Source organism: Triturus cristatus, chromosome 4_2 (assembly GCF_964204655.1).
Source record: "Triturus cristatus chromosome 4_2, aTriCri1.1, whole genome shotgun sequence".
Classification (NCBI taxonomy): Eukaryota; Metazoa; Chordata; class Amphibia; order Caudata; family Salamandridae; genus Triturus; species Triturus cristatus.
The window spans coordinates 70,171,991-70,186,757 of NC_140586.1; the positions used below are offsets into that span (position 1 = coordinate 70,171,991).

The 14,767-nt window shown below is 44.3% G+C and overlaps 1 protein-coding gene across 2 annotated transcripts in view; it reads right to left on the reverse strand.

Annotated features, from left to right (window-relative positions):
• Positions 1 to 14,767, reverse strand: part of ODAD3 (outer dynein arm docking complex subunit 3) — a 253,592-nt gene that overhangs the window by 184,681 nt on the left and 54,144 nt on the right. Inside the window, exons 2-6 of one of the 2 annotated variants that reach the window (XM_085600553.1) lie at positions 10,521 to 10,642; positions 8,674 to 8,751; positions 6,916 to 7,095; positions 6,227 to 6,262; positions 2,932 to 3,033 (exon numbers count right to left, since the gene is read on the reverse strand). In XM_085600553.1, the coding sequence (XP_085456679.1) occupies positions 2,932 to 3,033; positions 6,227 to 6,262; positions 6,916 to 7,095; positions 8,674 to 8,751; positions 10,521 to 10,642 (518 nt within the window). The remainder of the gene's footprint in view (positions 1 to 2,931; positions 3,034 to 6,226; positions 6,263 to 6,915; positions 7,096 to 8,673; positions 8,752 to 10,520; positions 10,643 to 14,767) is intronic. The other variant, XM_085600554.1, reaches the window with a different exon arrangement.

Consider the following 14,767-nt stretch of genomic DNA (forward strand, 5'->3'; position numbering starts at 1 on the left):
ACTGTTGTTTTTGCATAGGAATAACTGACTGGCAGAAGGAGAGTATTGCAGGGCAGAATGCCTATGAGGCAGAGGTAGAGCATGGGCAGAGAGGTAATCCTGAGGGTGAGAGGAGTATGTAAGAGAGAGAAGAGCCTGGCCAGAGAGGAATACTTGAAAACCAGCGTAACAGCGCAGGTTCAGAGGAATACCATGGAGGCAGAGTAAGAGAATGGGCCCAGAGAAAATCATGGGCCGAGAGGAATACCTGGAGGCAGAGAGGTCTAGCTGAAGGGCTTGAGGAAGAGAATGAGCACAGAGCAATGCCAGAGGAACTGCATAGGAGTGCATGTTGAAAACAATCTCTGAGTGGCAGAGGAAGAGGACAAGCTGAGAGGAGAAATGGAGAGCTTAGACAGAAATGTAAGATTTCACTGCACTGTAAATGGTTTGTAGTGAATAATTGTAGCAATGTTGGATTGGTGGACACTACATTGCAGTGAACAAGGTATTTAATTTGGGAATGGTTGAGACTCCAGTGTAGAGAGAAGGCCAGGAGTGTGGGAAATAGAGACTACAATCTTTTGACCATAGCCAGTGACAGAATGGATAAGGCATGGCACTAAAAAAGTCTAGGGACGTGGGAACGTCACTGCAGTAAATAACGCTAGTGATGTGAGGATGGGTCAATCAATCAATCAATCATGCATTTATAAAGCACGGAAAATCACCCCTAAGGGTGTCTAGGCGCTGGTGAAGCTTTGTAGCAACATTGTGCTATGTAAGGCATGAGATGCTGGGATAGATGAAGCACAACTGCAGTGTATGAGGCCAGTGATGTGAGAATGGTTAAGGCTCCATAATAATGAACATGGATGTGATGGGCAAAAGGTGAGACTCCAGGGTGATGTACTGAAATGGGTTGACACCAGACCTCTTTCTTTAAATAAGCATTCTGCCAAACAAGAATACTTCTCGCTGAAAATTCAATTGGCAGCTAACAAACCCAAGGAGATTTTTTCTATTGTGCACCAACTCTCCTCCTCCGACAGAGCCGCCTCTAAACCCGTCCCTTCCCAGACCCTCTGCGATACCCTCAATGATTTCTTCATCGAGAAGATTGCCATTATAAAACAGAATATCCCCATAGCCCCCGCCTCTTTCACCTGTCCCCCGCTGCCCTTGACATCTTTCCTCATTGACCAATTTCCATTGATTTCTGATGAGGCTTTCAGCATGCTTCTAGGAAAAGTCACCTCAGGCTCTCCGGCCGACCTCTGCCCGGCACACATCTTAAGAGATATTCTTTCTCGCTGCCCAACCCCTTTCATTACCCTTTTAAACACTTCCATCACTTGCGGCGTGGTACCTGATTTATTCAAAGCCGCCACTGTAATCCCCATTTGAAAAAAAGCCGGCGCTGATCCTACTATTCCTTCTAACTTTAGACCTATTTCCCTACTACCGCTCCTAAGCAAAATCCTTGAGAGCCATATCACCTCTACGCTCTCCAACCACGTTGAGACTCACCACCTCTTAGCCACTCACCAGGCCGGCTTCCGGCCGGCTCACTCTACTGAATCTGTCGTTCTCTCCGTCGCAGATGAGCTTAGGCGTAGCGCCAATATCAACTCCCCCCAGGCCCTTGTTCTTCTTGACCTTTCCGCGGCCTTCGACACGGTCGACCATTCCATTCTCCTCGACCGTGTTGAGGGCGCTGGCCTTCGAGGTCCAGCCCTTGCCTGGATTACTTCTTTTCTTACCGGTCGTACCCAGGCCGTCCGTCTTGACGGCTTTCTCGCTTCCACCCATTCCGTCTGTTGTGGGGTTCCTCAGGGTTCCTCACTTTCTCCCCTCCTGTTCAACCTTTACATCCACCCCCTTATCGCCACTCTTCAGGACATGGAGATCACTGCGTTTAACTACGCTGATGACCTGCAGCTTATTTTCAACCTCTCCCCTCCTTCTGACTCTATCGCCAAGGTCCATTCTACCCTTACATTCATCTTCAACTGGATGAATCTCAACCAGTTGAAACTGAACCCTGATAAAACCGAGTTGGTCCTCCTTGGCGGTCCTTCCAATCCTTGTTCCCCCGTTTTCTGGCCCTCCATCTTTGGTTCCCCCCTACCCCCTCAACCTCCGTGAAAACGCTGGGTATTAAAGTCAGTCAAGACCTCTCCATGCGTCCCCAGGTCAGCTCCGTAGTATCCTCATGCTTTTTGGCCCTCAGAACTATCCGAAAAATATCACGTTACTTCTCTATGGAGGCTCTTAAACTTATCATCCTTGCACTCATTTCCTCCCGCCTGGACTACGGCAATGCCCTATATGCGGGCATTCCTGCTTATGAAGGCTGCCGTCTACAACTCGTCCAGAATCAAGCGGCCCGTCTTATTCATAGGCTCCCTAAAACCAGTCACATCACCCCCTTGTTGAAAACCCTTCACTGGCTCCCCATCAAGGAACGCTCACTTTTTAAAATAGGATGTTTGACCTTCATGTCCCTAGCTGGCACCGCCCCCGCTTTCATCAGTGCCAAAATCAACTCCTATGTTCCCACTAGAGATCTCCGTTCTTCCACTCAGTTCCTTCTTAAAATTCCTCGCTTCCGTAAGAAAAAAACTGGTGGCTTCAGATTCACCATCCTTGCCCCTACTTTCTGGAACTCACTTCCCCTTGCTATCCGCTCTATCCCCTCTTATTCTGACTTTCGGGCTAAACTTAAAACCCACCTGTTCTCCCTAGCTTATCCCTCTTAACTCTCTTACTTTCCCCCCTCTGGTTTGACTCTGATCTATAGCGCCAAGAAACCGCATGGTGATAGAGCGCTCAAGAAATCCTTTTTAACTTCAACTTCATCTCATCTTGACCAACATTCCATTTGATTTGAGCCCAATCAAGGGACTCTGCTCTGTAAGGCAGTCTGTGTGTCTCCAAGTACAACCTTACCTGCATTTGTGACTTGAGCTTTAGGTAGACATTCATGATGTGTTCAGCCTCCTGGGACTTCAGCTGTGCCTTCTCCAAGCGGTTTTCTAGAATGCGGAGCGTCTGATGCAAGGAAGAGAGCAGTTAGAGCAACGTAGAGCTAGATAGGCCTTCTCCAAAGAAATGACTGTCTATCCGAGGTAAGAGAAAGAAGGCATTAGGAAACAATAACACACAGAATGCCCAGTCAAACTGAGGTTAGAGCCACAGCAGGGTTTATTCACTGGGCAGTCTGTGCTGAGGTGGGTCCATGAGATGTCTCCACTCCTCACAGCCCATCCAGGTGGTCTCTGGTGTAGGCATTACTAAATCTCTTACCTAGGTGCAGCACCCACACCCAGCTCTCTAATAATCTTGAAGCACAGCTAAAAGACAGACCTGAGTCCAATGTGGTTTCAAAGATCATCAGATTCTAGAACACCAGGAAATCTCTAGTGAATGCGGTCAGCCTGAATTGGGAGGTTTGTCTGGTCAAAACATTGTTTTTGATCAAGACGTCTTCAGTTGGCTATCACTCTAAATGACTTTTTGAGGGAGCCCACGCTGATGAATAAAGTTGAAAAAACTGAAAAGCTCCTGGTGGGAGATGGTGTTTATAGAAAGCTGGACAACAATAGGAATATGTCTGGTAATCACAGTGACATCTTGTGGTCGCTTCTCCGGAATGCCTATCTGTGCAGCACAGATGGGTCCACTGCTGACTGGCAAAAGAGTTTCTGTTATTAAATCCAATGAGGCGATATTTTAGTTATGATATTCTAGTACCATACCTCCCTTTCACCAGAAGGGACTAGTCAGAGAGATATATATTCCCCCGAATAAGGACTTAGCATGATTATATATTCTCGACCAGAAGGGCAGGTCACAATGGTATGTTCCTGTCCACAGAGACTGGTCACAATTGAATAGTCCCTCCCACAAAAGACTTGTCACAATGGTATATTCCAGCCCACGTGGACTTTTCACAACGGTATATTCGCCCACACAGAGGCGTCATTATGGCAAGTATTTTCCAAAGGCACTGGTCAATGAAGTATATGACACTCCTTTGGTGGCAAGTCACAATGATGTGTTGAACTGGTCACTAAACATTATTTCCCTTCCTGAGAGATTGATAACAGTGCACAGTCCTGCTGCAACATGATCTTCTCGCTGTGATCAGTCATAAGTATATTACAAAGGAGTGTATGTCTCTCCTGTGGGGAATTCTTGGCCTACAATTCTATCTTCTCATTCTGCAGTTCAAAATATACACTGCGAAGTTCTACATTCTTGGAAGGGATTTATTGTGTTCTTGGCTGGCAGTTTTACATACTTAATCTGCAATTCTCTGTCATTCATTAGATCTATGTTCGTGAGATGCCATTCCATGTTCTCATCTTACAGTTCTGTGTTCTCAAACTAAGTTATACTTTTGTATTCTCCTCCATGGACTAGAGTTTAACTGAATACTCAGACTAATAGGTACTTGTAGAAATGTCTTTATTCTATCTAGACGTTAACACATTCTCAGTGACTACGCTTGGTTGTCTCTGGCCATTCTCACTTGTCCCGACCTGTTGCAAGACTGCTTGTCACTTCTCCCCTGCACGCTGGAAGTGGTGTACAATGTCTTTTTCTGCTGCAAAGTCCCACTGATTACACTGTCATCCACTGGAGTGCACTGGAGTGTAGTGTCCGCCTGTATTCTAAATGTGCACTGAATCACATAAACTTTCCAAAGGAGAAATTTGTTTTTTCAGTGTATTCCGTGCAAATCATATAAACTCTCCACCCTGATTTACTTCATGCACATGCAGCCCACAGGAGTGGGAAAGTGGCTGACAGCAAGATTCACAGACAATAAGTGGGATATTACAGATATAAAAGAGAATGAAGACTGGAAGAGGGACACAGCCTGGGCCTTTCATTTCTGCCCACAGTTACTTACATCAGTTCTTAATAGTATCATATACACATATCTGTTTATATGGCTTGAACAATCCCCTGAATTTGGATGAGGAGGTGTGCTTGTCTGACATCTGAAGAGTGGAGGGATATTATTAAAGGTATATGGACCTTTGAAATATCCAACATCTGACATCAAAATGTTACTTATTTGTAATTAGGGCTCCAGGTTTTATGGTATTTATATTTTTGTCATTTCCGTCTGTATTTATCCATATTTATTTTTTGCTAATTTTACCTGTATTTATGCATATTTAAGTTAGGTTTTGTGAAAAAAATGAGGCTGAAATGTGTATATTTCTGCATTTATTTAACCAGTTAATGTGCGCTCGTGCCTGAACGCCTGACAGGTTTCAATGATATGTACACACTCAGATGGTAAAATATGCACTTGTAAGACAATATGTCAAATTTAGTATCAAGGTAGTGCAAATCTACTGCTGTTTAAGGCTCTTTACTTAAATTCCTATATTTTTTTAATCCCCTTGCGTGTCAATCTGCACAGCTATTGTCCTGCAGTCATCTATTGACAGCCTATAGAATCACTCAAAGACAACCCATTTTCCGTTTTTATCCACATTTAAAAATAAATGCAGACAGGAAAATAAATGGTATTCTGTCTGTATTTATCTGTAAAAATCAGTTAAATGGTAAACAGGGAGCCTTAATTGTAATACTTGTTCTCCAGAGCTACCTTCTTTCACAGCAACATGCTTCGACTAATGCTCCAATCCCAAGCGAGGGTCGAGACTGAAAGAACTGTAAGAAGCCGGAAATGCCACCATACCACCATCTTTAAAAGAATGAATGATAACGTTTTTCTAAAGTGTGCAAGATTACCCAAAGAAAGGGTGTTCTTGTGTTGAAAAGGTGTCCCAACACTGGCATTGCCAAAGTGCAGACACATCCAGAACTGCATTTGGCTTTGATAAAGGACATAGTCCCATCAACAACTGCCAATGACTCTGCCGAATAGCACACTTACATTTGGAGCTCACGAATATTAGCTGTGGAAGGCTTCTGCGCCAGCTAGGTCACAATGTGTGTTGCATATATCCTGTTAAATAGGGCAGGTGGAAATGTCAACTTACAGAGAGAAGAACAAGGGAATTCATTTTAAGCGGTAGAATAGCACTCTTCCTTTGTCCCACCTTGGACAGATCATGGTAAAGGCTGTGACCCTTCATATGAAAACAGATATAAAAGTAGGTAAAGATATGTGAAAAGCAACAGTTGATTATTGAATTTGCAGTTGAGAAGATCAGGACCAGAAGTGGAGCAGGACAGAGCAGTGTGACTGCATCCTGACCTGCTGGGGTGGATCTTCATTCCCAGCACTGCTGCTCTGTGAAAACAAGGGAAATTGTAAGACACGGAGGTCTGAAAATCTCATCCTACCTACTCCCTCTGATATGCTTAACACTATTAGCGCTGTACCTCTGGCAGGAAATAGGAATAGATCTCTGGGGTCTCAACAGGTGGATACCAGCAGGATGAGCACATCAAACTGTAGGAATGAGGAGAGTTCAATTATCTAATTATGAAATTGGTGAGAATCCCCATTTAATACTTGTCCTCTCTTTAAAGAGGTTATCCAAATGTCTGACAGAAGAGATCTACACCCAATCAACCCTTTGAAATTCTCTGCAGGAGTACCCTCTGGGGTCCTGGCCCTCATCAATACTATTCGATCTCTCTTCACTCAGTCTAAAATAGAGGAAATACAGTTCTGCGGACTTCAGGGAGGATTTTGACCCTGACACTTTATTGCGACTGGGCAGGACTTAAATGAAGGAGGGAGTGACTAAATCTGTCAGTATATGAGAGAAAGGTTCTATACCCTAGTTTTCCCACGTTGTAGAGCCTATCTACAAATCCTGAAATTGTTGCAGTAGATGAAGAATATATAGACCCGGCTTTTGTGTCTCTTCCGAACATGTCTGACAGTCTGGATGGGAAACAGAAAATCATGCTCAACTAGTGTCTTTGTACTCTTACCTGAGCCTCCTCTGCTCTTCCATCATCAATGGTCTGTAGGCTCAGTGCTTCCTGTTGCTTCTGTCCATGCTGCAGTTTCACCTCTTCAAGACGCTTCTTTCGAATCTCTGTCTGGTGCTTCAATGCATTTAGCCTTTTCAGTTTATCACACAACTTCTGATCTACAATCTCGATAGCAGCCTTTGAGGAAAAGAACAGGTAATTCGCTTGAGAGAAGAGCATCTGTTTCAGAAGAAGAGGGAAGCGCATCCCATTTTCCTTTAAGGAAAACAGGCTGCATTTAAAAATACATGGTGGTCTCTGAGCCCTGCAAGCCACCATCCCTGTGATTTTAGGGATTCCTAATGGGTTGTAAACCGAGACCTACCTCATGAAAATTAATGAGGTAGGTCTATTTGCAACCCACTGAGAATCGCACAATGTGTCAAAGACACATTAGTACATGGGTGTTTGCGATTTCCAAATAGTGAATCACAAAAATTAACTATTTGCTCATCGTAAAGCCAAACCTATGTACATCTGGACCTTAGTTTCTTTGCATTCCATTTTGATGAGAAAAGGCAATCAAGAAACAAGTTACAGACACACAAATTCAGTTTTTTAAGACTGGTGTTTATGAAAAACTGACTATTCGATCTGGGGGCTCAGACAACTAGTGTCCTCCTTTTCTAGGCTGGAGAGCCTGTTAACAAACAGCTGCCATGGTATAGTTCAGGACATTTACTCTATGTTGGTTTGTGTGTGCAGAAAACAGATGAAGCAACAAAATCAAAAGGTGAAGGAGTGGGTGCAAAAATTGGGTGTGGCTTGGAGATCACGGAAGGGACAAATAATTACTGTATTAATGGCAACATATAAAGAGGTCCTAAAAGAGCAGGTAATCAAGTGGGCAGACAAACACAAAAAAGATCCATACATACAAGAAACACCCACAGTGGATTCTTTCAGGATGTGCCATCGTAGGCTATCTCAAACATGAGGTCAATATCAATATAGGCTTCAAAGCAACTCAGTTCATCACAGTCAGGAGTATCAGCCCTGAACATTCAAACCCCACTCATTCTGCATTGCACTCTCTCTCTCCAATCCCTCATGGTAGGCCGAAGTGCCACTCAAACCTTACAGCAGTGTCTGATTAAACCCTCCCACCTTATTAAATGTGCTGAGCAGTGCCCATTCAAACCCTCACTTTTTATACAGAGCATTTAGCAGTGTCCCTTCACACCATCGCTTAATACATTAAGCACCATCAACACTTCATTCATTGTGGTCACCAGTCTACTTTGCTTGGAGTGGTCACCAGGTGTGTGTGAATGCTGAAACCTTTCTTATAGGTGTTAGTACTGTCTGTCCAAATCCTCACTCCTTAATCTTTGTGTCAAACAGTGTCCCTTCAGACCCTCATCCTTCACTCAATCTGCTCCAATCTCATTCTCTCCAGACCTTTGCATCTCACTCGTCAAAATCAGCAGCATTGATCTAAAGTAGCTGGAAAAATAATTTGCAGGAGCAAAATAGCAACTGGACTATGTGGGCTCCAGTAACAGAATCTAGAAACCTTACCAAACGCTAACTCTTCATTGATCAAGGGTTTCGTCAAAGTCTCGACTCTCACTTACTTGGGTCATGGAAGCTCCATTGGTAACACAGAGAGTAGAGACTCAGGAGGTAAATGGAGAAAAAGCAGTGAACATTCAATCTTGAAATTTGTCCACAGCACAATCTACCTCACCTTCCCGCACCAAACAAGTTTCCTACCTGTCCATTCTTGTTCCTCATGGCAGCCATTTCAACAGCCCGGTTATGGAACGCCTCTTTTATGACTTTCTCGTCACCCTGTGGAATAAAATCACTGTTTTTGATTTTCTGATGAGCACCTGCTGATGTCATAGAAACAATGCTTCAAATTCATCAGGGCAGCAGGTATGAGATACTGCTCTGTGACATCATTAGATGCCTAGTGTGGCCAGACCGGTCTCCTGTTCCTGTGTAATAATAGAGTAAAGCACAGTGGACACAGGGTGGGGAATGCAAGCATCAGGGCAATATTTTTTTGCCTCGAGGAAACAAATTCCCATTTTGGCAGTTTATTTTCTCAATACAAAAAAAAAAATTACCAAGTCACTCTTTAAACATGCTGCCCACTCTGCAAACCTTCATTACTGTGGAGGGAAATGTGGCGGCTACCATCACAGCAAATAGATGCTCAACAGACAGAGATTAGATCGTCCTCTGCCAGAGTGGCAGAAGCTAAGGTTCTTCCATCTTGGTGGACTTGTGGAACCATCTGCCGGGAGTCCTAGTGACCCCTGAGTCTGAGAAAAGGGCCACTGATTGTTGTCTGCGTAAAAAGATTTTATGGTGTACAGTGTTAAATGCAACTGATAGATCAAGGATGAGATGTTTAGATCATCTGTTTCGAGAAAGCAATCTTGCTGTAAGCAGGTTGAATTCTGTTCCATGTTTAGGACTGACTCACTGGTAATTGAAGCAGGCGAGCCACTCACGCACAGACATACACTCACCCATATCCATGCACACTCACTCACACCCATGCATTCACAAGCATGCACACACACACACACAACATTCACAAGCACATACACACGAACACACCTACTGACAGCAGGACACACAAAGATAAATACATTCATACATACACACATACCAAACATTTTTTTTTAACCTACTAGCTGCAGCGGTGATCTCAGGTGGCAGGAGGGAAGCCTCAGAGGTTCCCGGGAGGGGGGGGGGAGGGGGGGGGGGGGGGTTGGGATTGCCCCCTCCTCTCATTGGCTGACCCGGAGGCGGCAGTCCTTTACTCATCACAGAGTGGGATGAGGTTAGCAAGAGTTGCTGACCGTACTCTGTGACAAGGTGTCACTGATTGATACATTAGGGCTTAAAACTGAAGCCCTCAGGTTCGATTCTATCAGTGACGCTCTCCATCTTCATGAGCGGTAGGACTTTGCAGCACTTTGCCAGGCTGGGCTGGGAGGTCACACCCTCAGGTTTGTGAAATCCTCAGCTCTGGACACGGTGTCTGTGCTGATTCTCCAACTTAGCTGTGCAATGTTTCCGGGTTGGGGCACTTATAAGTGTGAATATGTGTTTGGCCTGCCAAACACACATGCACACTTATAAGTGCACCAACCACTCCTTTCAGAGCCAGCAGCTGAAAAATAAAACAAAGATAGTATATTGTTTTATTTTTCAGGTGCTGGCTCTGAGCCAGTGGGGTGACGCTCCTCCGCCATTGAGGAGGAGCCACCCCTGGTGACGGAAAAAGAATACTAAGATCCTGTCGTCAATTTAATGCCTTTTGCTACTAATCAAAACCTGAGGAAGAAGAATACACATCAGATAGCAGATAGCCAATATTGGACTGACCAACCGGAAATTAAGTGAACAGTGTACAGTTACGGCGCCATTGCTTTATTCACAACCAGACCATCCACAGTTGGTTGAAGAGGCACCTTTCAGTAGCTAGCTAGGCAAAAGTCTGTTCAGGCAGCCTCCACTATGTCATTGGCATTGGGATAATCCTGAAGCTTTTCTACCTTGGCAATATGGGCATACCATGGTTTGTGCCAGGTGTTCCTTACCGCAAGGATTTCGGCTAGCTTCCGGTGGAGCTTCTTGTTGTCCTGCCGCAGTGATAATATTGCCTCCTTGTTCTTCTTGATGGTCCATTGTGAGCTCTCGTAGAAGGCCTTGCGGTCTCCCTCTGCAGGAACAGAACAGAGTGTGGAAATTGGATCAGTTCTGAATGTACCATTTGGCTCAACCTTTAGCACCAATCCCTCTAAAAGGCCAAGATCTGGCTTCCCCAATGCAAGGCATATACTACAGGTGTCACACCGCTTCTTGTGGCAAGCTACAGGACATTACTACTGCAGAAATCAAAAACCCAAGTAGCAGGCAGCTTCAATATGGATTGAATTATACTGGGTAAAAACCAGTTTCTCAATCTGGCCAATCCTGAGTGGCAATCAAACTTTTTGCAATAATATGGAGCCACGTCCAGTAGTACAGCAGAAACTACACTTCCATGAACTTCTAGGTAAAATTCCATAGCACCACAAAATAAATAACACTACATCACAATCTCCAAAGACACAGGACTAACAATTCCATGGACAGTGGGTCCATACATTTGGGGTCTACAACACACCCGTTGGGTCCACTGCATGTTTAACGGGTGTGTACCCTTGCCCTGAGTGCCCGACTGCAAGTGAACTTGGTATCCTGACTTTTTGTATGGCCCTACGTATCATTGACCTGTTTCTGGTAATGTGTGGCCTTGAGCCTGATCTGTGACTTGAGAGGTTGAGGCACACCAAGTATGCCTTTATAGAGAGCAGTGGGCTACTGTGCATCCCCTGGATGCATCAAATAAGGTGGTGGTGGCAGATTATCGTGTTCTGTGAATTCATAATATGACCAGACCTTTTTCTCTGTGTCAAGGAGAGGCAAACTCAATGGTTCCTTTCGTGTAAAGTTTTGCTGTTATGAGAAACCAAGAAAATTGTGTTGGCGTTCAATGTGTGTGTGGAGTGTGTGCTTGTGGATAGTAAGTGTGCAGCTAATGTATGTAGTAGAGCTTGGTGTATTGGGAGAGTTTGAGTACGAGCACCAGTAGGATCCATTTTAGATGCTGCTGGTGTAGCCTAGCCCAATATGGAGGACAGACGTAGCTTCTCCAGTCAGTGGAAGCAAATTGAATGCATTCCTGTTGCTGGATGGTGGTGCCAAATCCTTGTGTGTGGTCAACCCTTCGTCACACACGGCCTTCAGCCATTTGGGCTCCACGGGGCACAGTAATTGAGTCTGCCCCAGGGCCCAATACGGCTCAGGGAAGCTGGCCGTGTGGCCCTCTGCCCAGTTTAATGGCATGAGGCCCCGGAAATGGGGTCCCTGAGTCTAATAGGTCTCCAGGAGGGTAGCAGCGTGGCTCTCTTCCCCTTTTCTATGCATTTCGGCCCTGGGATATTGGGTCCTCCGGGGCCTAATAAGTCTCGTGGAGGGAGGCCACGTGCCCCCATCCCCAATTATAATATGTTGCACTGACCCGGGGGGGGTCCAAAGTAGCCCCGAAGTCAGCGCTTTAATTTTTTTTTATTATTTTGCAGCGTATTTACAGATACTCCGCGAATTTGGAGCAAACTTTTTTTTTTTTTTAAAGGTTTTGACTCCACAACTAGGCCTAGGAGGTTAGGGTATCCCTAGTCTGCCCCCTTATGTTTTTCCCCTGTTTTGTAAGGACTTGAGATTGAATCCTGAGTCTTAGATGGCTGCTGCTACATCCTGGTTGATGGATGTGTTGGCAGCCAACCAGATCTTCCCATGAGATCTGTCGGCCCAGTGGATCATCCGTATATATATATATTCACTGAAAACAACATAGGTTTCAGGCACGTTATAGTTAGAAATTAGCATTTAAAAAACCTTAGCAATTCACTAAAAAAAACATAGGTTTCAGGGCCATTATATTTAGTTGGACATATCACTCGTACAAAACCATAGAAATTCCCCCGTTATAGTTAGTTCAGCTAACTATAACTCGCGCGCCCGCAATGCACTGCTGATGACGTCCCACATTACATCACTCATGACATTGTCAGTGACATCACTGATGACATCTCAAATGACATCACTGATGACATCATTCAGTGAATGTGTGTTTTTCTGAAAATTAAATATGTTTTATATATGTATATCTCAAGGTCGGTGGAAGAATAAATGGGTATATAAGTGTCTAAATGGATGATTTTGTTTTTTGAAAAATTGATTGTATAACTGACTGATTAAGTGTATCTTAGTGAAAACATGGGTTAGTGAGTAATGTTTAAATATGTAAATATCTGTATCAGTCTCTCACTTTGTGTATAAGTGGCCGCATGGGTTGGTGAGTAGCTACATGTGTCTATATTGGTTATTAGTTGGTTTTTTGAGTATCAGTATGAGTGTCTGTATGGTTCTGTGGGGGTATTACTTAGTGCATAGATGCATGAATGAGTGACTCACTGTTTGTATGTGTTGAAGACAGCATGTGTGCAGGACTGTATAGGTGGATGAGTATGTGTATGGGTGTGTTAGTGAGTGAATGTCTGTCTCAATAGTGTCTTTATGAGTAACTACATATGTTTTAAACTAGTATATGTGAGTATTGGTGTATATAAGTGAGTATATGTGAGAGTGAGAGAGTGGAAGAGTTCCTGTACAAATAAGTAGGTGTTTCTATAAGTGATTGTTTAAGAGAGTAAGTATGTCTAAGTTTCTGTAGAAAAAAAGTGTGGTAGTGTATGTATAACTGTATATGCAAGTAAATGGATGTTTGATACTTTGCATGTGTGACTATGTGTGTGAGTAACTATGGATGAGTGGCGGTGTGTAACAGGATGTATAGGTGTATGAGTACATATGATGAGTGAGTACATGTATGAGTGACAGTATAGGGACTGTTGGTGAATGAGTGGATGTATGTGTAGATCTTGGAATTACTAAATAGGTGTGTTGTAAGTGGTATTGGTATGTCCATTGTTTTGAAAATGTTAGTTTCTATTTTTGAGTATGTGTATCAAGGGTTATATTAGGGTGAGAGGAGGTCTGCCACTCTATCACAAGGATGATGTCATCAGTGATGTCATTTGAGAGGTCATCAGTGATGTCATGAGTGATGTCACTGACCATCTCATGAGTGATGTAATATGTGACGTCATCAGCAATGCATTGCGGGCGCGCGAGTTATAGTTAGCTGAACTAACTATAACGGGGGAATTTCTATGGTTTTGTACGAGTGAAATGTCCAACTAACTATAACGCCCCTGAAACCTATGGTTTTTTCAGTGAATTTCTAAGGTTTTTTAAATGCTAATTCCTAACTATAACGTGCCTGAAACCTATGATTTTATCAGTGAATTTCAATGGTTTTTTAAATGCTAGTTTCTAACTATGCTTACAGAGGTAGTACATGTGAAGAAAGAAGAAAAAACACACAGAAAGAACAAAAGTCAGCAACGGGGTCAGCAACAGAAGTCCTCAAAGACGAAGAAAAGTGCAGGAAGAAGGAAGACATGCAGAAAGAAAAAACAGAGGAGCAGAAAGAGGCCTTGTTGCAAAATCATCCTGTACCCTTTTTCAGATGGGTGCTGGTGGTAACTGACTCTGACTAACCAGTCCTAGAGCCAGTGCTATGCTAAAAGACACTTAGAATACAGTTAAAACACCTACATACACTAGGGAACACTATGCGTTGGGGTACCCCTGTTATTAGCATGATCTCATCTGTAAGCCCCTAGTATATAATAGGGCAGGGGGGTTAAAACTACCTCTTAAAACGCGCCACAGGCGCGTTTGCACACTGGTGAAGGGAGGGGGGGGCTGAGCTGACGTGTGCAAACATGCCCTGTGGCCGTTTTAATTTGGTGGATAAAGTCCCCTTGAATCCTGAGGGTCCCAGGGATGCAACTAGCCCACCAGCTACCTCCATTAAGCGCCACAGAGCTGCGTTGCAGAGAGGTGTAAAAAGGGGCGTGGCCTCAGAACACCTCTCTGCAACGCAGCCCCTTGGTGCATACTAGAGGTTCCTGGTGGGCTAGCTGGCCCCCAGGGACCCCCAGTAGTCAAGGGGAATTCGTTCCCCATCTGTAAACGCGCCGGGGGCACGTTTGCAGAGTGCTGAAAGGAGGGGACATGGCCTCCGGCGCGATGCCGGTCTTTTTTTTTTTTTAAGAAGTGGGGCTGTGTGGCCTCCATTCTTTTTCTAATTTATTGGCCCTGGGGACCCCATCCCCCAGGGCCTGCCCACTAATATTTTTTTTTTGTAAATTAAAAATTTGGAAGGGGGCCG